At 41.0% G+C, this 23,815-nt stretch overlaps 1 protein-coding gene across 8 annotated transcripts in view; it reads left to right on the top strand.

The window, feature by feature from the left end:
* LOC109917392 (platelet endothelial cell adhesion molecule-like) overlaps nt 1–23,815 on the top strand; it is a 106,323-nt gene that overhangs the window by 9,299 nt on the left and 73,209 nt on the right. For all 8 annotated transcript variants that reach the window (XR_007264593.1, XR_007264594.1, XR_007264595.1 and 5 more), the window contains exons 3-7: nt 8,116–8,421; nt 11,100–11,390; nt 13,553–13,822; nt 14,727–15,023; nt 22,104–22,391. Coding sequence is in view for 4 of the 8 variants with exons in the window: in XM_048610964.1 (XP_048466921.1) it covers nt 8,116–8,421; nt 11,100–11,390; nt 13,553–13,822; nt 14,727–15,023; nt 22,104–22,391 (1,452 nt within the window). In the remaining 4 variants the exon portion in view is untranslated. The remainder of the gene's footprint in view (nt 1–8,115; nt 8,422–11,099; nt 11,391–13,552; nt 13,823–14,726; nt 15,024–22,103; nt 22,392–23,815) is intronic.

The following is a 23,815-nucleotide window of genomic DNA, read 5'->3' as shown; positions in this document are numbered from 1 at the left end:
TTAGTAATGTCACCGTCTGACACCGTTACACTTCGTCAGCAGGTCATTCATTGTCCAAGAATGCACAGTACAAATTAAAGCCTGAAGTATTACATTGTTACACTCTAGTTGCCTCCTTGTCATGTTAATTTAGCAAATGTAATTGAACAAGCTAACTTAAAAGCAGCACCCAGATTTTGCATTTCAGAAATATATTTAATGTGTATCACACTTTGAGCTAGTCACTTTAACACACAATCTGTGATGTGCCAGGGTTCCTTTACTTTGGTGGAAGTGCTGTCATGGTGGCATACTGCCATAGTTCTACTGAATGTAGAAGGAACGCTTTATTTGTACAAGTAACATATTTTATGAGATAACATATCTCATAGCTCCTTCTTGAGGTGTGACATTGACCTCCTGGATGCATTGATGGCACGCTCTGTCTGAGCATAACGTGAGGCATCTTTGTGATGTCAGGGTTCAGGAACTCCATTAATGAACTAAAACCAAAAGAACTGCGGATGTTGTAAATCAGGAACAAAAACAAAGTTGCTGGAAAAGCTCAGCAGGTCTGGCAGCATCTGTGAAGGAAAAAGCAGAGTTAATGTTTCGGGTCCGGTTCTGAGGAACGGTCACCGGACCCGAAACGTTTTTTCCCTCTGTTTTTTCCTTCACAGATGCTGCCAGACCTGCTGGGTTTTTCCAGCAACTTTGTTTTTGTTCATAAATGAAGTGCTGTTCTCTCTTTGACATTTCCCCACAATTCTGACGTGGATATTTACCATGGCTGGACTCCTTGTGGCCTTGTTTCAAATGTGAAGACAACGTAGAAGGAGCAATTATAATTTTGTCAGCAAGAACATCAACCTCCAGCAGCTGTTGCACAGCCTCCAGAGCGAGAAGCAGCAGGTGAAGATCCACCAGGGAAGCAGAAGAGAAAAATGCAATGCTGCGCTTACAGGCCTCACTGCCATTTTCTATAGCTTTTGGAAAGACTGTGCAGGCGCCAATGAAGGATGTCCCAAGCTACCATCACTGAGCCTGACATCTGCTGGACCTGGAGTTGTGCTCGGAGGACGGGTTGGCAGTCGGGTTCTGGTCGACATCAAGGTCATAGCTGCTCTGAAATTTTATACCAGCAGCTTGTTTCAAGGAGCAACTGCGGACCTGCGTGGCATCTCCCACTCCTTGTTGCATAAATGCTTCTGGGATTTTGCTGATGCCGTTTTCTCCAGGTGACAGCTGTTTATATGCTTGGGTTCAACATGACTCTTCTTCAGAACATATTGAACTTGAAATGTTAATCGGTTTCTCTCTCCTCAGATGCTACCAGATCCACTGTGTTTCACTAGCATTCTCTTTATTATGCATGAGCCAAGTTTGACCTTTTTTAATTGTTTAACATCCTATAGGTAACATGGTAATGGGCTCCTGTTTAGTGCAATAGACATGTAGACATTGCTGTTGTAGCAGTCCATCACTTTATTGTGTTGCTGAATAAATATACTATCTGTCTAATTGCATGCTTGATACCTTTGTGTGATCTTGCTTATTCAAGTATCAACACGCGACATCTATGACCATGAGGAAAAAAGCAGCAGTCGGTGAGACAGTGCACTAATATTGCATGGAGCTAAGATTAGTTAGTTCTGAAGACTTCAGTCAATATATGATATCAGAGTGTTGTGCAGTGAAATCTCTCAGGATAGGCAGCTGGAGTCCTGGGGTATCTCCTTTTGACCATTCCATCATTGGTAAGTCTTCAATGTGCGTGTGTATTGCTAAGTTACCTTCAAATGCTTGAGCATCCCCTGGCACAGGGTTGAATGTGTGAGAGACAACACTTTGTATAGTGTTTCTTGGCAGGCCAGTGTGCTATGAGTGGGAGTGGACATGCCCATTATACATCTCCAAACCATGAATGACAGTATGCTCCCGTGAAAAACTGCTAGGTAGACTGAATCTTTTCCTCCAGAGATGTGTGGGATCAACACTGAAACAGTACTTTCAGTCACCAGGTGGGTGTGAAGCGTGCTCTTGTACATTTCCTGCATACGGTTTAGCTTCACAGGTCTCCACATGAAAGTGCAATGCCTTGGCTGTGGTTCTCAGCATCACAGTTCAATAACACTGACATCTGAAGCTATCTGAAATCAAGCAGTCTGTTGATTTTGAGAGAGGAGCAATGCTTTCATCCTTGGGGTGTCCAATGAGGTTGCTCACCTCCCTCAAGTGTATGATATAATCAGGTGAAACCGTGAAAAAGACACTAAAGCAGAAACTTTAGGAGTGCAAGTGAAGACATATTTACAAAAGTCTAACACCCAGTAAATGGTGGAACAGGCTTGAAGGGCTGAGCAGGTTGCTCTTGTTCCTGGGGCTATTTTCCCTGGAGCGTCAGAAGCTGAGGGGTGACCTTAAAGAGGTTTATAGAATCATGAGGGGATGGATAGGATAAATAGACAAGGACCTTTCTCTGGGGTGAGGGAGTCCAGAACTAGAAGGCATAGGTTTAAGATGAGAGGGGAAAGATTTAAAAGGAATCTAAAGGGCAGTTATTCAACACAGAGGGTCGTGCATGTATGGAATGAGCTGCCAGAGGAAGTGGTGGAGGCTGATACAATTACAACATTTAAAAGACATCTGGATGGGTATATTAAAGGAAGGGTTTAGAGGGATATGGGCCAAATGCGGGCAAATGGGACTAGATTAATTGAGGATATCTTGTCAGCATGAACGAGTTGGACTGAAGGGTCTGTTTCCATGCTGTATAGCTCTAGGCTTCTATTATGTTTCAGTGCAGACCTGACTTCTGCAGCTGGGATTAAGGGAGCCTGTTTTGTAGTTGGATCTATTGGCCTGTTGTCCCCAGGAGCATGTGGGCCGAGACTGTCCTGTGCAGATGCAGGCTAACCGTCCTCAGCTGGCCCTTCTGTAGGGGTCAGGCACGTCTGCAGTGGCCCAAGAGGAAGTTTTTGTGGATCCTGTGTGAGCCATCTCCTCCCTTTGAGTGACTGCTGACCCTATGCTGTCTCCCTTGGAGGAAGGGGTGGACAATGAGGTCAGGGTCACTCATCCCTCCTGACCACCTTGCAGCGATGGAGAACTGCATTTCTAGCATAACTGAGGTGTATTGGATGTAGGTCTCCATGGCAATTATCATCCTTTTATTGCAGACAGCTAGGTGCGCACATGCTAGAGCCAGCACAGCATTGATAACATTGGTGGACTCCACCATTCTTTGATCTAGCTACTGAATGCCCCTGGCAAATGTGCCCGCTGTTCCTGTGCCTGTCTGTGCATTTTGACCAAGTTAATAGTCAAGACCACTGGCTTGTCTTCTCCCTGAGGCGAGTAGGTGCCTGGTTCCCAGCTAAGTGTTTGAGACCCGGGACGCTTCTTGCTTGACCAGCTGTGGAGACACATCAGTGATGTGCTCACCAGATTGTGCTGCCAAGACTAATCTAGAAAGAGTACCCACCAAGTTGAAGGTCGCCATGCTTACTGAGGTGCAGGTGAAAGCCTTGCCAGTGCATCCTGTAAGGGTTCTAGAGGCCTTCTCCTCAGAGATGGAAATGGAAGTGAGGGTCTCTAACACTGGCCTCTCTTTGGTATGAGTGCCTGCATGAGAGAAGGGACAGAATTAGTTTTCCAAGAGGGATAAAAGCTTTTGTATGTTAAGCATGAGTTGGCACTGGTGTTAATGGCAGAGCAGTGCAGAATAATACAATGAAGCTTGTTGGGTTAGTTGGACGTTGAGGTCTCAGTGTCCCCACATGTGTGGCCGTGCTGTTTTCAGGCTAACGTCAATAGCTTCTCATATATATATAAAACAGGGAGTGAGGATCCTGATGTCCACCACTAGTCTTGGCCCCCTTGGCCTGGTCTTGGGCCAAATTGGCCTGCAGTGAGGCAAAGGAAGGTGTTGATGGTAGTGGATGGAAAAGCAATAAGTGGCAATACACGAGCTTGAGGTGTTGAGATGTTTCCAGTGAGCAACATGAAGCACAGTGTACAGGAAGGGCTTGCAGTTTGGGAGGATGAGATGGGTGAAAGAATGTGAGTGGAATGATTCATACAATATACAGATATTTCTGCTATAACGTGTGTTTCGTTAACGCAAATTGGCTTTAATGCGATTGATGAATAGCAGACACTGTTTGGATAACGTGACTTTCTGCTGTACAAGTATAGCGATTTCCTATAACACAATTTTCTATAGTGTGAGATTACACAAGAACGCAACTATCGCATTATACGAGAACTACCTGTAAACAGAAATTGCTGGTGAAACTCAGTAGGTCTGGTAGCATCAGTCGGAAGAAAGCAGAGTTCATGTTTCGAGTCTGTTGACTCTCCATCAGAATGGATAGCAGCGGGGGTGCGGTTGGTGGAAAGAGGGGAGCAGATAGTTGGAGACATCCCAAAGAGAGAGAAAGAGAGAGAGAGAGATGAAAGGGATAGGCAAATGAGGGGAATATTGATAGAGATTCCCACCCACCTTCCTGCAAAAATGCCATCCCCTATTCCCAATTCCTTCGCCTCCGCCAAATCTGCTTCCAGGATGAGGCATTCCACTCCCGTACATCTCAGATGTCCTCGTTTTTCAAGGACCGCAACTTGCCCCCCTCATTGGTCGAGAACGCCCTCAACCGTGTCTCCCACATCTCCCTCAACTCATCCCTCACACCCCGTCCCTGCAATAAGAACCAAAAAAGAATCCCCCTCGTCCTCACGTACCACCCCACCAACCTCCGGATCCAACGCATCATCCTCCGACACTTCAGCCATCTACAATCCGACCCCACCACCAAAGACATCTTTCCCTCCCCACCCTTATCTGCTTTCCGGAGGGACCACTCTCTCCGTGACTCCCTTGTCCGCTCCACACTCCCCTCCAGCCCCACCACACCCAGCACTTTTCCCTGCAACCGCAAGAAGTGCTACACCTGCCCCCATACCTCCTCCCTCACCCCAATCCCAGGCCCCAAGAAGACTTTCCACATCAAGCAGATGTTCACCTGCACATCTGCCAATGTGGTATACTGCATCCGCTGTACCCATTGTGGCCTCCTCTACATCGGGGAAACCAAGCGGAGGCTCGGGGACCGCTTTGCAGAACACCTACGCCCGGTTCGCAATAAACAACTGCACCTCCCAGTCGCGAACCATTTCAATTCCCCCTCCCATTCCTCAGACGACATGTCCATCCTGGGCCTCCTGCAGTGCCACAACGATGCCACCCGAAGGTTGCAGGAACAGCAACTATATTCCCTGCAGCCCAATGGTATCAATGTGGATTTTACAAGCTTCAAAATCTCTCCTCCTCCTACTGCATCCCAAAACCAGCCCAGCTCGTCCCCACCTCCCTAACCTGTTCTTCCTCCCACCTATCCCCTCCTCCCACCTCAAGCCGCACCCCCATCTCCTACCTACTAACCTCATCCTGCCCCCTTGACCTGTCCGTCCTCCCTGGACTGACCTATCCCCTCCCTAACTCCCCACCTACACTCACCTTTACTGGCTCCATCCCCGCCTCTTCGACCTGTCTGTTTCCTCTCCACCTATCTTCTCTATCCATCTTCTATCCGCCTCCCCCTCTCTCCCTATTTATTTCAGAACCCCCTTCCCCTCCCCCATTTCTGATGAAGGGTCTAGCCCCGAAACGTCAGCCTTTCTGCTCCTATGATGCTGCTTGGCCTGCTGTGTTCATCCAGCTCTGCACCTTGTTGGCTCGCAATATTGATAGGCCAGGATGGAAGAGAAACTAAATAAGTGAAAGTGAGAGCTGAAAGTAGGAGAGGATGGGTAGGCTGTGTTAGAAACAGCCCGTGTAATGTGATAAAAGGCTGAGAGTGGGTGAGAATGTGTAGGCTGTGCTGAAAGCAGCCCATCTCATGACCAAACTGGGCGTGCGGGTGGGTAAAAAGCATGAAAGAATGGAATCCAGCTCGAAAGTTATTGAATTCAATGTTGTGTCCTAGAGGCTGCAGGGTCCTCAAGTGGAAAATGAGATGCTGTTCTTCCAGCTTACCCTGAGCTTCAGTGGCGCACTTTAGCAGGCCCGAGTCAGAGATGTTAGCCAGGGTACATGGTGGTGTGTTGAAGTGGCAGACTTGGGTCATTTTTACAGACAGAAGTAGGTGTTCTGCAAAGCAGTCACCCCCAGTCTGCATTTCGTCTCCCCACTGTTGACGAGCCCACACAGTGAGCAGCGAATACAGTAGACTAGTTTGAATAAAGTACAGGTAAATCACTGCTTCAGCTGGAAGCTATGTCTGGAACCTTGGATGGTGAAGAGGAAGGAGGTATACAGGCAGCTGCTACCACCATCCGCAATTGCATGGCAAGGCACCCTGGGGGTGTGGGAGATGTTGGGAGTGGAGGAGAAGTGAACCAGGGTGTCCTGGAGGGAATGTTCCCTGCTGAATGCTGAAGGAGAGAAGGGCAATGTGTCTAGTTGTGGAGTCCAATTGGAGGTAATAGAAATGGCAGCTTACAATCCTTTAGATGCAGAAGCTGGTGGGGTGGTGAGTGAAGACCATTGTTGTGGAAAGGAAGTGAAGGGCTGAGGGAAGAAGGCAGGAGATGGATCGTACACAGCTAAGGACACTGTCGAACACGATTGAGGAAAAAGGTGGATATTCTGAAGCCCTCCCCCCGCCTGCAGAATAGGCATTGTTAGAACAGATACAATGGAGATGAAGAAACTCGGAGAATGGGATAGAGTTCTTGCATCTATTTTTCTCAGGGCTTCATCTCCACCTATCCACTCACCTCTCCCTCTACCCCCTTCTCCCACCTCGTCTGCAACATAAATACCACTTTTTCCTGGTTGTTATTAGTTCTGAAGAAGAATCACTGGACTCAAAACGTTAACTGTGCTTTTGATGCTGCCAGACCTGCTGAGTTTCTCCAGCTATTTCTGTTTTTGCTTGTTCCAGATCTCCAGCATCCGCAATCCCTACTTTTATTTTGTGACGCAATTAATAGCGAGAGTCACTGTAGTCTGTAAATCTTGGTGAGAGGTATATTCAGTGGGAAAGTTCAAGCGAGTGCTTGTCATGGATGAGTGTTCCTTTTTACCCATGACATAGAACTGAGCCAGGCAGCTCTCCGAGTCCATGCTGGCTGTGTTTGGTGACGTGGCCTCCAGAACTGGTCATCTAGATAAAGCACTGCCCTCCTCTCTACTTCACAGTTCACCAACACTACCACATCTCCTTCAGTCAAAGCAGGATGCCAGCTTTCCTTTCTGGGCCATTTCCTCTGTTATAATGGGCGAGTACCACAGTATAAAGACCAGTTCTTGAATTGCAGCATCAGAAGCGGTGTGTAACTGGGGCTTTAAATAGGGCACCAGTGGCGTGAATGGCAGAAGGTTCTGGAAGTCGTGAGCAGTGGTGTCTTTCCTGCCAGGTGATTCCATGCGAAAAGAGCCAGAGAGCCCTGTTGCATAGTTAATGAGATGAAAGTGTTTGGCACGCTTGCCTTCATTGCTCAGACTGTTGAGTATAGGACTTGGGCTATTATGTTGCGGTTGTGCAGGATGTTGGTGAGGTCACCTTTGGAGTATTGTGTACAGTTCTGTTTGCCCAGTTATAGGAAAGATATTATTAAATTGGAGAGAATTCAGAAGAGATTTATCAGGATGTTGCCAGGACTGAAGGGTTTGAGTTATAAGGAGAGGCTGCATAGGCTGGATAGGCTGGGAATTTTTTTTTCCCCCCCCCAGAGTGTAGGAGGTTGAGGTGACTTTATAGAGGTTTATAAAATCATGAGGAGCATAGGTCTTTTTCTGAGCTATGGGGGACTGTGCACGATGAATCTTGCTGGATAAAACACGTCAACTAAAAATGGGAAAAATTAGCCTGTAATAATCTCTCAGCTAGACCAACCAAACTTACAACGAATGTTTCCGAATTTTAGCATCTGTAGTTTTGTTTTAACTTTTGTAAACCGATTTAGAGGTCTGATTATTACAGCAATGCTAAAAACTTAAAAAGAATCTCTCTAAAATATGTAAATAGAAAATAAGCACACTGTACTCTAACAATGGTTTCCGTGCAGGTAATACAGGGTAAAAATGTTGCACAAATTGAATTTAATTTTGTCTCTGTTCTTCTCTCACAGATTTGACAATAAACAGCGTAAAACTAAAACATAATCTTGAAGATGTTGGAGATATTAAAGAAGGAAGCAACATTACTCTGACTTGTTCAGTGGATATCCTGACAGCTTCTGGTCAACCACCTCATATTTCATATTTAATCTATAAGGGACAGAAAGATGTCCTATTGAAACGTGATACAATTGAGGCGCAAGAATTTCAATATGTAATACAATCTGCTCGACCCTCACATTCTGGATACTACCATTGTGAAGTGACAACAGGAAGTCAAAGGGAAGAAAGTACTTCCTTGTTTATTACAGTTACAGGTGCTGTGACATAGGAACTAAATACCTGATAACATTAAATGTAAAGATATATAGTTTACTTGTGTAACTTCAGAATGTGCCAAAGGACTTCATCGTGAAGAAGTACTTCTTTTGGCAGTTATGCCACTGTTGTAATGAGGTTGCCAAAAATACGCAGTAAGATCCTACAAATAGTGTAATAATGACAAACATATGTTCTAACTGTTGGATCATAGGAAGATCACAGAAAAGCTGTTGAGGTGGCCATTAAGTGTATTCAAGGTTGAGATAGACTTTTAAACAGTAAAGCAATCGAGGGTTATTGAGAAAAGGAAGGAAAGTGGAGTTGAGGATCTCATTGGCTGGCAGAGCAGACACAATGTGCTGAATCGCCTACTTCTGGCCCCTGTGTCTTAGCTCAAGGGAGAAGTGCTCGGTTCTTCTTTCATTGTATCATGGAATAGAAAGCAGAAAGGATCTCAGTATAACTTCTGATCTAAGAGTCAGCAGCTCTAAACATGTAGCATTATCTTAGTGTCACACTGGTGCCAGATTGTGTGCTCAAAACTTTGGAGTTGTTCTTGAACCTACTGACATCTGTCCCAGAAATAAGAGCAATACCCCACCTCAGCTTACACCTTTTGTGAGTAGTATCACAATTCCAACCCAAGGTGCCTCAAATATGTATCTTGGACTGTTATTGTTGGAGAACATAAACGTGGAAGGGGAGAACTCTTTGGACTATGTTAAATTTAACAACAAGTTATTGATAAGTAGGATATTATTGCCTTTGCTACACACAATAAAGAGAGGATATCGTCCTTTCGAAGCAAAAGATGGATTTTCCCATTTCTCGTCAAAGTGGGAACAAAAATGTTAAAAGTGATTGACATGCCACCTCCTCCCAGAAATAACTCAACTCCTTGCACAGCAGTCAGCTCATTATGAGCTGACAGGTAGAGCACAGTCAAGCTTCTTGGTTTATTTTGGGCCTCAGCACCAACCTTTCAGACAATACCTGCTCTGAAATCTATCAGTCAGTTAGAAAACTAGCAACTTTTCTCACCCCTCAGGAAGGCAAGTAATTGGGAGTGTGGGGAGTTGAGATTCTTAAGTGGCCATGAAGTAACCCTTCACTCTATCATAAGATCAGCAGAGAGGAGGTTTGCTGATAATTGTGCAATGTTGGGATCATTTGAGATGATTCAGGTTCTAAAGAGGTCCAAGTGCAAATGCAGCAAGATCTGTCCAGTGTCCAGGCTTGGGTTGACAAGTGGCCAGTAACTTGTTTTTCTTTGCACATGAGATGTGGATGTTGCTTGCTGGGCCAGCATTTGTTGCCCATCCCTAATTGCCCCTTGACCTGAGTGGTTTCCTTGGGTCATTTCAGAGGGTAATTAAGAATCAAGCACAGAGTCTGGCATCACATGTAGCTGGAGCAAAGTTGGATGAGAGATTTCCTTCCCTAAAAGACATTAGTGAACCAGATGGGTTTTTACAACAATCATTAGTGGTTACATGGTCGTTATTAGGCCAACTTTCTTCAATTTTAGATTTTTATTGAATTCATGCCACACAAAAGTGCCAGCAAAGACCATTTCCACCAAGAGAGAATCTAAATATCACCACGATATTCAATGGCATTCCCTTCAGTGAATCTCTCCACTGTCTACATCCTAGGGCTTATCATCAGTGAGGAACTGCCGGACTAGCCATACAAATACAGTGGCTGCAACAGCGGCTCAGGCTAAGAATCCTACAGCATGACTCCCTCCTGACTCCCCAAAGCCTGTCCACTATCTGCAAGGGGATAAGTCAGGAATCTGATGGAGCACCCCCACTTGCTTTGGATGTATGCAGCTCTAGCAATACTATGTCTATGTGTACTATGTCTCCTCAAAGACAATTAGAGATAGGCAGTAAACTGCTGTATTGTCAGCGTTACCCAAATCCCATGAATAAGAAAAAGCAAATACAACAGACACGTTATTTTCTGGCGGAATCGGGTTTAAAAAGTAGAGGAGATTTGCTAGGCTTGTATCAATCTTTAGTTACACCAAGCTTGGAATACTGAAAACAGGTCTGGGCTCCATGTTAAAAGACGACATGAAGGCACTGAAGAAGATGTAAAACAAAATTTGGTGGAGTGATATCAAAAATGAGATGACATTCCTTTCTGAAAAGATTGAACACACTGTCATTTATTTATCTAGGAAAAGGCTTATGGTTTACCTGATAGAAGCCATTAAGTTTATAAAAAGGTTTGATAAACCAGACAGTGTTGTTTCCCTCGCAAGGAGAAACTAGAACTAGGGAATAAAAGTGTAAGACAGTCACTAAAATTTCCGATTAGGGAATTCAGGAGAACCTTCTTTATCCAGAGAGCGGCAGGAATGTGGAATTGTCTATCGCAGCAAAAATAGAGTAGATGCTCTTAAGATAAAGTTAGATAAATGCATAAAGAAGGAATGGAATATGTTGAAGGAGGTCAGGTGAAGAAAAATGGAAATGCCTTGTGAGGAGCAAAAACACCAACATGGATCGGTTAGGCTGAATGGTCTTTACTGCCATATAGAAAAATAAGATGTTCATGGAAGTGCAGAATATGGACTGTTGCAAAGGCTGGAATAACTATTGTTTCTTTCCTATTTGTCTAGGCATAAAAAATGATTTCATTATTCCCTGTTTGTATACCTCAGGAAATTTACAGACACCTGTACTCACTATACAACCGATGGAGGTGGTTCTGGGAGATTCGACTGAGCTGTGCTGTACATCTGAAGAAATCCCTCCTCTTAGATTCATATTCTATAGATATAAAAATGGACCAAACCCCCAGCGTCTCCATGATACTACAAGCAATAACAAATCTGCAACACACCGACTGAAGGTGACAGCAGATGCAGAGAAAAACTATAGTTGTACAGTCGAAGTGAGTGCTACCAGAAGTATCTCAAAGCACAGTGAAATAGTACAACTTACAGTACATAGTAAGTTAATTTGGGTAAATTAAAATATCTGGAAGTTAAAAATTCTATTTCAATTATTATAATTCTATGTACTACAAAGCATCCAAAATTCCACAGTGATCCTCCCAGTCTCCTTCTATAACTGCAGAGGCAAGCCAGTGAAATGCCCAAACAAAGAGATGAAACCCAGGAGAACCATATATTAAAGTATTTACATATGATGGCCCAAATATTCTGTAGGTAATTTCTTGCTATAATTCTCACAGGAAATTGGTTGAATCTTCAAAGAACGGTGAATGTGGTGAGTGAGGATGTTTTCTGATTGCACAGTGTTCAGTACCATTTTCAACTCCTCACATACTAAGCAGCAGCAATAAACATTCATATTAAGTGCCAGGTAATGATCATCTCTAACAAAAGAGGATATAGCCATCTTCTTTTGAATATTTCCATGGCCGAATCCTCAACAGTCAATATCCTTGTGATTGCCATTGTTCATAAACTTGACAGCCAGACATTTAAATGCCTACAAAGCAGGTCGAAGGCCATTAAGTTTTGGGACAAGTAACCTATTTATTAATATTCTGTCACCTATAAGACAAGTCAGGAGTATGATGGAATTTTTTTCAATTACCTAGTTAAGTGCAGTTTAAGTTTAACACCAACCAGAATAAAGCGGCTCTCTTGATTAGCACCATGTCCACCACCTTAAACATTCATCCCCTGGACCACCAACACAAGTTACAGTGCATCAACTCCCTAAGGTTCCTTTGGACCACCTTCCAAACCTACAGCTCCAAGACCTGGAAGAATAAAAACAGCAGATGCATTGGAACACCACCACCTGGAATTTCTCCTCGCAAAATCAGTGTCCTTTTTGGTCCCAAACTGATTTTTTTTTTCCATTCTACCATTAGATCTTCTGTTTTCACTTTGTTTCTTTCTCTACCTCAGCCTATCTTTCAGTTAAACCTTGATCCTTGTATGTGTCATCTCTGGCTTTCATAATCAATTACTCCAATGCTCCCTGTATGGCTGGTCTCCCATCTTGAGCTAAGTCTCTATTAACCATATCCTACCTGACACCAAATTCACTCGCTCTTCAGTCCTGCAATTGTTAACCTATTTTAATCCTTAGTTCCCAAACATCCACAAATTACAATTCTCATCCTCATGACGTTACTGCTCCCTATGTATATTTTTGAACCTTACACTTTCAAACTCTATTGGAGATCTCTTCTTTGGTCACTTCATTATTTCAGATTAAGTTTTTAATGTACCACTTTGTAACATTCATCCAAGTTTAAGCTGCTGTGTAAATTGTTAATGTCACTACTGCTTATTTAAATACAACAGTGTAACCACAAGTTAACAATCCTGAATTTGTGGGTTTAGGGCTTTAGTCAGGCAATAAAATATGCAAATACAAAGCTGCCTTCAGCAGAACTTTTGATCTAGATTTGTGAAGTAAATTAGTTTGAAGATTTCATTTGCTTTGCTCCTCCTTGCTGTCTGTCCCACTCAAATGTTCCTTGCACCAGTTATGTCTGGTGGCCTTCTACCTGGCCATTGTTCCAATGAAACTGGAAGAAAATTAGAAGGGAAAATCTGGAATTCCAGCCTGACAACCCCATTCCTACCTTGTGAGACTTTCCTTACATCACTTTTAATTTTTTTAAACCAAATTCATTACTTTAAACCTATGCCCTATTCTTGATACCTTCAGGAGAGTGAAGATTTTCCTGACCTACCCTGTCTAGACCTCTCACAGTTGTGAATACAGATGGGAGTAGAGGGAACACTACACACTTTGTGAAGAATAACAGGTCATCTTTCCCCCTACCCAATGTCCCTTCCCACATGTACCTGATGTTCCACCTACCTGGTGTCAGTAGCCACACAGTGGTGGTCCCTGCAAATTAGGTGTCCTCCCAGTTACCGCATAAACTGGCAGTTGAGATTAATTTTCAGGGCCTAGGATCTTCCTCGTTTCTACACTAGAAGAAAAATCAGCAGCTCTCCTCAGTTGGTAAAGACAGAAAAAAATCTCTTCAGCAGTACTGTTGATCAGGAAGTGATATGGAATTAGCTAATGGGAAAGCAGTGTCCTAAAGATGTTAATTTTGTAGTGATGTCCGACACTGCTCCCACTGTTTGCTCACGACATCTACCTTATATTTCAGGTCCATTTTCAGATCAAGTATTTGAAATTAAACCGTCAAATGAAATATTTGAAGGAGATAATCTCACCACTGAATGCAGGGTTACGCCTTTGTTTCCTCATGTAAAACTTCAACTAATCATTATGAAGGATACAACTCCAATACGCATAGGAAATACTAGCTCAGTGGTATTTTCTAAAACAGTAAATGCAGCTGATACAGGAAAATATGGGTGCATGGTGAAATGGAAGAGTTTATCTCAAACTATAAAAAGACAAGTGACTGTGGCAGGTAAGACTGATATTTATTTGCTTTGGGAAATACATAGCTCAAAAACGGTCTTGGGAGATTCTAGACTTAAGTTGTTTGGTGTCAGCAATTGTGTGTAGTGGAGCTGGGTTTGCAGACTTTGTTTCCTCAATGTTTCTCCTGTTGTTCAGATTCCCATTAAAATTACAGCAATGGAGCAGAGGATGACCCAAGGAAAATTCCTCTTTATTTTCCTGCATGCCCAGAACATTCCTAAACATCACCGTGTTTGGCTTATCACCTAGCCTACGGTTTTGTGTCCTTTTTTCTGATAACTTTTAAATACGATTTATAATGGAACAAAACTGAAGCAAATAACTGTGGCAGGGCAGATAATATTCCTCTTTCTGGCAACTGTGGAGTGTCAATTTGCAACTGCAGTGAAAAAGGAGGAAGGGTCAGGGGCACACCCTCTATCAGCTCTCCATCCCACTGTAAGATTTTGTGCCATTCCTCGTGTACCTTTGTGAAAAGTGAAGGGAAACTCTGAACTTACATTCATATTCAACAGCTCGAGGGTTCTTCAGGCAAAGTGTTGGGACTTGTGCCAAGACCACTGCAAACTTCAAGCTATGTCGAGACCGGCTTCTCAACTGCTCAGAAATTCCTCACAAATGAAGGAATTTTTGCTTCCAATTTGGTGTTGTGCCTTTTAAATGGTTGCATGCTGTTTTAAATTACAGCATGTGGGTAATTTTGTATAATTCCCATGAGATTAGCTCCTTCCACTTGTCCTTCCAAAGCTGCACAAAGCCAAAAAGACTACTGCTACAATATTGGCTAACTTTGCATTGACCAGCCTACCTTTGCAGACAAAAATTGACTCTTTGTAATACTAGATAACAAGACATTTGTATCTGATTAAATTTGTTTTCTTTCATAACAGTACCAGTTTCCGTACCAACTTTAATGTCAACACCCACTGACGGTAATGTGGTTAAAGATGGCTTTTTGAATCTTTCATGTGCTGTGTTGGGCGGATCTTATCCAATAACTTACAAGTTTTACCAAGATACATCAGAAAATCCTCTGCATCAAATAACGTTAAATGCTACCAAAGCAGTCCATCATATTGTTTCGGTTAAGATTGGACACAGTGGAAAGTATTCCTGTGAGGCATCAAATTCTGCAGATCATATCACTCGAACAGAAAGAAGTCAGTATGTTATCATAACTGTAAAAGGTAAGGTCAATATATCTATCTTCTCATGATAATTTCTTCTCAGTAGAAATGGTTCCGATAATCTTGTTGAAGTAACAGTAAGTCAATTGCTTCCTTAGAAGCACAGAACAATAGTACTTTTGAAAGGGGATATATTTTGTGAAAGCTTTTTGCTTTGCATTCATCAGGACAAATGCAAGAATGCCAAATTTCAACAATCACAACAGTTTGTACTATACAAAAAAAAAGGGCTGACTGGTTAGCAAGTGAATTCTGCATTTTGTATGGCAATGTCTTGTCAATGAGGAACAACTACACTAACACCAAATTTAAGATAATCCAATTGAGTTTGTACTATGATATGAAGATATGAAAATGGTGTAGTAGGCCATTTGATCCCTTGAGCCAGTACAGAAAGAGATTTAAAAAAAAGCCTTACCTCTTTTCACTGTCTTTCCTGAGGTGGTGATGATGGTATGTAAAGTCACAATACATTAACAGATTTCAACAGCAGTGTACACAGATTGAGGATATTTACTTCAAGATTTCACAACAAACTATCTTTTCTGATTAGGCTTTGTAGTAATTGTAATGTGTGGTATTTTATACTTGCTGGAACAGATGTACATTCTTAAACTAGGCCCCATTCTCTGCAAATAAAAGGAATATGTTTAAGCCTTGTACCTTTTTTTTTCAATTAGCTTGGAACTTGTGGAGCTGACGGTTCCCCATTGCATAAAACTTTGTCATGGAAAAGCAATCAGCGTCAAGTTGCCAAACACGCAGCACCCTCTTCAGCTGCTAGTTTATTTGACTTTAGATTAAATTTTAAATAGCAGAAGAGCACTGTTTGTTGACAGTAGCTGGTTTACTAATGCCCTTTAGGGAAGGAAACTGCCAGTCTGACCTACATGTGACTCCAGTCCCACAGCAATGTGGTTGACTCTTAATTGCTCTCTGGGCAATTAGGGATGGGGAATAAATGCTGCCTAGCTAGCAACGCCCTCATCCCATGAATGAATAAAGGAAAAAAAAAACTGGAGATCACATATGGGCAGTCACAGGTAAAATGTAGGAAGGGACCAGCATTGAGCAAAATCAATTTTCTTTTCTTGTACCCCAGATATCACTGGCCTCTGAAAGATGAGACGATGCTGTCTTTTCTAATTAGAGTTTTATTTAATCAAGAATATTTTTTTAAATGAGGCAGCTGAAGTGAGAATGCAGTGTTTAAAAAACTACTTCTGAACACTCACGTAAAAGGAAACTTTGTAAAAGAAAGAGAGTTTTGGTTTTTCAGTGCAAAACAACGACAGCGATAAATGTCTTTTTGATCAACATTTATGGCTGATATTTCCTGGATTGTACTTGCACAGAAATAATGCTGAAATTTATGCCATTTTCTTTGGAACAAGATAAATGAATCATAGAAAATTTCCACAAGCATATCTCAGAAGCAGCACAAACAATTGAAGAAATCTGCAGGAGTATTGATGTTTCAATGTAAATGACACAAATCAGTTAATGTAGATGCAAATTTCCGAAGAGAATCAGTCTTATAGCATAGTTAAACTAAAACATTCTCAGAAATTCTGAGCCTATTTATTTATTTGTATATTTACATATATAGAACAAAAGACAAATTAATAGTCTGTTTCTGAAATTGTTAATTATGATGTCTACTATCAGCAGCAATGGAGAAGGTTAAAGCTATGAGCTTTAACAATTAAATAACTAATTCCTGCCACATTTACTGCATGGTGCGCGCAATATATTTCACAATCTGGCATTGGAATATCTATGTTGGTTATCAAACAATTTGATTTTCAAAAGAATTCAAATATGCAAAGGGTTTCATTATATTTATTTCTCCATAAATACCATACAAAAATGTACATACATTACTAATATTTAATTAATAACTCTGAATTGCAGTGCTTCCACAGTCTTGTATTTCTTACACCAGACTGCTCTTTAACTCTAATTCTAACTTCTATAAACACTAATAGAACTCTCAACAAGTGTACTTCTGCTAAAAATACTGTTGATACTTTGAAAGATAGTATACATAATACTAATCTACCAACTTTAGCACCTTCTCCACGATGTCCTCCTCTCTCAATCAATATCAGCACATGATATTTGAATTGATCCATAATTTCTCTATTCCAAGTAGAACAATGGTGAAGAACTGTACAAGAATACTGATTAAATTAACACGCACTTGTCAAATGAATTATAGCATTCCCAGAGAATTGAATAATCCTACATTTTAGCTTCCACATCAATGTCACACAGTATAGTTAAAGCTTCCTCCTGTCTCAAATTTTTAACCCTGAGTTCGTAACAGAATTGCAATGCTGTGGCATGTTGCTTTCTAAAGGATCTGTCATTTAGTGAAAATGCTAAACCAAAGCAGATTTCAAGCCATGTCAAGATCTGCTGTGGTCTTCTGTTTACTGAAAATTATACTGATAGCTCAAAGTAATTTCATTTAAGGTATATTTTTGCCTTCACTGCTTGGACTGGGTGGAATCAAATGAAATAAGCCACTGAAATAATGAAAGAAAGACCTAAAGTTTTGGCACTGGTATTCAATCCCTCCCAGTAGATATATCCTTTTGCACTTCATTTTTTAAACAATCTATTTTTCTAATCAACCTGTTCAGAGATGTTATTACACACCTCTGGAGCATGTGGGACTGGAACCCAGGCCTCCTGGTCCAGTGGTAGGGGCATTGTAACTGTGTCACAAGACGGCCCTCCTTGTGCACTTCATTTTAAAAACATTAGCCTATTTTTTTCTAATTAACCTGTTCAAAGATGTTATTACACACCTCTGGAGCAGGTGGGACTTGAACTTGGGCCTTCTAGTCCAGGGATAGGGACGCTACCACCACATCGCAAGCGGGCGTCCTTCTGCATTTCATCTTGGTTATACTGATGGGCTACATCTGCAACTTTTAATTCTCTCTCAAGACATTTATCTGATTAGATGAATGTTTTTAGCATTTTACTTTGTTGTTTCAGATGTTATTCTGTTGTTTCAATTACAACCTTATTTTGTTAAATTTGCTTTGTAAAGGTTTGATTTTAGTTTAAAGGGCATTTCATTTACTTGGTGACTAAGTATTATTTTAGCTGCTGTTGGATGGTTCCTACAGCTTTTGGAGGTTTTAAATGGTTGTTTGCACATGCAGTGTTTCTATTTGACTGTATACATTATTACTAATTTATTTGAATTGAGTGAATCACTAGTTTGCTATTAAGATATTTTTGAAAAATGCAGCCCATATTGTCTTTTAAGATCCTATCCATATCACAAACATGGCATGCTGTTCTGGTTGAAATTTAACTACTACAGATATATCTGGGAAGCACACTTCTATAACCATCAAAATAGGAAATCTTGTTGCAACTTGTTCCTTCACCGACACTGGATCAAAATCCTGGAATTTCCTCTTTAAGGGTATTGTGGATCAACCCACAGCAGGTGGACTGCTGTGCTTCAAAAAGGCAGCTCACCACCACCTTCTCAAGGGCAACTAGGGACTGGCAATAAATGCTGGCTCAGCCAGCGATGCCCACATCCCACAAAACGCACAAATTAAAAAAAAACAACTTGGCTACTGAATCTTGGATAAAGCTATCGTAAAAGATAATGTACTCCCTTGATGGTGTCAGGTAAGGAGTTTCAAATTCCGGTATTGTAACACAACATGATGTGTACCCTGGAGGAGAATTTGAGTTCTGGTGTTAACATCAATTGTCTTTCTTTGTGGTGGATATCATGCAGCAGGAAACTTGATAAGTTACCAGGCTACATCCTGTAAATACTGTATGTACCTCAGCTGCAGTTCCTCAGTAACAAAATGACAGAAGAACTGAACAAGCGTGCAGCTTTGTTTTTAGATGGTATCAAACTTCGTGTTATTGCAGATTGCACACATCCAAGAAACTGGAGCATTTTCTGTCATTCTCTTCAGGTGTGTAAACTGCCCTTCACGAGTACGCAGCCTAATTTAGTTATTCTGTAAAAATTGTAAATGCAATAGGTGGATAAGCATTAAAGAGATTTGTGTGGCTTTATACACCAGTCAGTGAACGTTGACAAGCAAGTGCAACAAGCAGTTAGGAAGGCAAATATTATATCAGCCCTCATTGCAAGAGGATTTGAGTTCAGAAAAAGGGATGGTTTACTGCAGTTATGCAGGACCATGGTGAGATCACACCGGAATTGTTGCATGCAGTTTTTGGTTGGTTTCCCAAAGAAAGGAAATAGTCGCCATAGAGAGAATGCAGCAGAGGTTCACTGAGCTGATAGAATTAGTATGAGAAGAGATCAGTTTGACTGTTCGACTCCACCCTCGGACGACTGTCTGTGTGGAGTTTGCACGTTCTCCCTGTGTCTATGTGGGTTTCCTCTGGGTGCTCCGGTTTCCTCCCACAGTCCAAAGATGTGCAGGTTAGGTGGATTGGCCATGGGAAATGCAGGGTTACAGGGAAAGGGGAGGGGATGTCCTTCAGAGGGTTGGTGTGGACTCAGTGGCCTGCATCTAGGGATTTTATGATTCGATGACTGGGCCGGTGTTCACTGGAGCTTAGAAGGATGAGAAGGGATCAGTTGAAATGTATGAAATTCTAATAGAGCTGGACAGACTAGATGCAGGGAGGATGTGTTTTCAGTGGCTGGGGAATCTAGAATCACAGGTCACAGTCTCAGAATACAGGGTAGGCCATTTAGGACTGAGGGTAATGACCTGTGGAGTTCTCTACTTTAGAAGGCTGTGCTGGCCAAAATCACCAAATATATTCAAGAAAGAGATTAATTTTACATTTTAAGGCATCAAGAGGTATGGGGAGAAAGTGAGAATATGGCATTGAGATAGAGGATGTGTCATGAAGATATTGAATGGTGAAGCATGCTTGAAGGGCTGAACAGCCTACTCTTGCACCTAGTTTCTATGTTTCTAAATAGGTATTCAAATATCAATAGAAACTGATGTATCTTCTACACCATCACCCAAATGAGAGAACTGGACTTGCACAACAAAAGTTGTAGTTATTTTGGGTCAGAACGAATGTTTGTTAATTAACTATTCAACAGTTGAATCATTGTTCATTTTTAAAAATACATAACTCCAACCACATTCCTGGAATAATCTCTGTTGTTAGGTTACATTGTGCAACATACAAAATTTATTAACAGCAAAATACAAATGGTACATAAGTTAGTTAACCTGATTGGATACAATATGAAAATGTTGTGCAAGTACTTTATTTTTAATGAGATGACATTTCTAACCATGATTTGTTATTTCCTGTTATTGAAGATTCACTACCAACCAATAATGCCAGATTAAAGGAAGAATAAATCACATTTACATCAGAAACAAAAGCATGGAAGAGGTTCTTCCCAAGATTGAATTGTACTTTCAACTTAAACAATTTCTTTCTAATTCACCATCACATAAAGCAATAGCAAGTTACTGGTGCCATTCCTGTGTGAATTCTAACATACTATTAATGTTTTGCCTTGGAGTTTTGTGTTGCTGCAATCTTGCTGAAAGTTGCAATAAATAAGTTTTGTTACACATTTAATCACATTGCTCTCAATGTAGCTTCAAATCATAAAACTAACTGCTCAGACTTTATATTTAGGGTGGCAAGGTCCATTTTCTATATACATAAAAATAAGGTTTTCTTTAACACATATACTTGTTCATATGATCCTTTGTACTTTTGTTCTTTAGAATGTGATTTCAACAGTTATAATAAAAATAAATTAATCTATCACCACTTATCTTAAATTTCAAGAGTGTCTGCAGGCTCTCTGTAATCCTTGTATTCAGCTTCTACAGTTATCAGGTGACTATTATACTCCAAAAGTTTATTTATAGTATGAAATGTTTTAAATTGGAAAATTATCCTTTTTTCCCCATTAATATACTAAAACAACAGATCGATTTGAATCTGTGGTCAGCATGTGTTACAAGCCTGCCTTGCCCCTGCTTTCCCCTCAATCAGAACATTGTGGGTCCTCACACCACTGCAGAGATTTATGCACATAATTTAGGCTGACACATTTAGTGTAGCACAGAAGGAACACTGCACTTTTGGAGCCTCAATGTGCCAACTTTGAAATTAAATGATAAAATACCTCTACTGTGTTCCCAGGTGGAGTTCAATAATGGATCCTATTTAATTATGGAAAGAGAGCAAGGGAATTATTCTGTCCAACATTAATCCATAATCACCACCATCAAAACAGGGTCACCCATTCATTATCTCATGTGCTGTTTGTGTGAATATTATTTTTTGTACTTTTTGAAGGGATGTAGGTACCATTGGGGCCAGCATTCGTTGCCCATCCTTAATTTCTCTTGGACTGAGTGATGTGCTCAGCCATTTTCAGAGGGCAGTTGAGAACCAATCTACCATAATACAGACATGATAAAGGTCATAAACTATAAATTGCCTTGGAACATGTTGAGGCTGCAAATGGCGTCATTTATGCATTTGATTGGACATCAAAAGAAAAAGAGAGGACAGTCAAACACAATATTCTAACTTTCAGTCTCAGGATAGTCAGCCTAAACTGGAGGTTTGGGCACAGACTGCATAACGTTCCAAACAGAAATCCTCCAGAAAACAGTGACTCTTCATATGTAAATGAAACCAAAGAGTAAACGCAGCCTGTTACGGCCTTTGAAATATCACATGAGGCCACTCCCTATGCATCACCGCTGACCCTCCACTTTCCTTATGATTAGAAATATATACTTGCCATGCTTAACAATTAAGAATATTGTGGTGATTTCATAAATTATCTCAGGAAGGCTTTCTATTTTCATAAACTCCAAAAATCAAATCTGAAATTTTTCTCATTTGTGCAACTCAACTGTATTTATCTATAAACCATTGGAGCAGTCACCCCTTGTAGTTTATCCTTAGACGATAGATAGAAAATCGTTGGCTGAGAGTGGTTAAAGGTTTGCTGGTCTTCCTAATTCCAGTGGCACTAGAATGTGCCATTTAATTATACCAACGTATTGATTTGTTTCTCTTCTGAAAGTGTGTCTTACAATGCTTTTGTTTCAGTTCCAGTATCCAGCCCAACAATAAAATGCAGCTCTTTAAAAGATGTATATAAAACAGGAGAATGGGTAATCCTGCTCTGCCACTCAACCAGTGGGACCGTTCCTATAACTTATTCATTGTTCTCAAATAAAAGATTCATCTACTCGATCTCAAGATCTAATACAGAGCCTGCAGCTTTTAAAGTTCTCTTAAATGAAACCAAAGATGGCGGGGAGTACAAGTGCAAAGCTGAGAATGAAATTCCAAACTTGTTCAAATACAGCAAAGGAATAAACATTACAGTAAAAGGTATGTTTTCTTCAAATCAGAGCTAATCGAAAGCACGGGAGAGATTGCAACCAGCTTTCCTCTCTTTTGATCAATCGTTTCCTCACCTGTGTGTTCAAATACATTGTTTGCCCTAACAGCAATATGAAAGATGGTTTTACTGGGTTCATAAAACAGATTCTAGAATAGCGTACATCTTACCATCACATGGACCATGGCCTCAAAATTATTTGGCCGTTCTCTTTTTGCTCCAGTAGCCGTCCAGCCAAAATAGCTAAAAACTCTGTCAGTCCTGGAAACACGAGAAGAAAGGAACTTCCTTTGCTGGTTGTTCTTAATCTCTCAGCAGTGAAGGGGCCCAGCATATGTTTGGTGATCAGTACACCAATTGGGATGAGGCAATATGGAAAAAGTTTGACACTTGCATATTTCCTACAGACTATTACAAGAAACTGTCTTATGTACTGCATAAAATTTCAGAGGGAAGGAAAGAAATACCAACAATGACAAATTTGACATTTCAATTCTGGACTTAGGTAGTTGGGTAATGTGAGTTCTCATAGCAATAGCTCTTAAGTGCAATAAACTGTTGTAGATCTCTAGTAAAAGCACAGAATATTTTTTATGTGTCTGAGTTAAATCCAAATATTTCCCTGGAAAGAGGCTTGTCAGTGACTAGAAGACAAACCAAAGGCATTCAGTCCAATAGAATGTAGGTGCTGGGAGAAATATTTTACAGAATATAAAATCAAAGTGTGCCCCAATTGCTATTAACTTTTTGTCCTTGAATCAATGCCTCCAGTCATTTCCAAAGATTTCTTTTCTCTAACATTATATTACAAATCCCACATAAACAAATACTACTTGTCTCATTTTTATTATAAATTCCTAAGACCACATTCATAAGGGAAAGTTGCCTGTGTAAAATATGTAATAAACACTGCGCACATTTTACACCAGCAGTAGTACGGCAACACCTCTGCATGCATCTTCCAGGTCCTTAACCAACACTGCAAAGAAACTCATAAGCTTCAACCAACTTTACATTGCTGCTTAAGAAATTGTGTTACTTAGAGTTAAATAATGATCAATTTTATATATATCTAAGATAATATAATAACTTGTATATGTTGTTTGGGTAATACCTGTGAATCCTAGTTCAGTAACCCCCACTCTTACCACTTTATCTGAATACTTCACGAGATTTTGATCCCCTATGCAGAAGCCCATAGCAGTTTGACTTGTAAACTATTGTTAACATTTTGAATAGGAGAGACATGCTTTCCACAAATCCAACTTGCTGCTGTCACATTTTTCTACCAACGTCTAACATTGGCATAATCAATTACAATGTTTCCCATTCGAACACGCTACATAACTGTCACAATATTGTTTTGAGGATTTGGTCACTAAGTTGACACTGTGTAATAAGTTTCATAAAACAA

Source organism: Rhincodon typus, chromosome 23, assembly GCF_021869965.1.
Source record: "Rhincodon typus isolate 14 chromosome 23, sRhiTyp1.1, whole genome shotgun sequence".
NCBI lineage: Eukaryota > Metazoa > Chordata > Chondrichthyes > Orectolobiformes > Rhincodontidae > Rhincodon > Rhincodon typus.
This window is presented reverse-complemented; position numbering and strand designations above follow the sequence as displayed.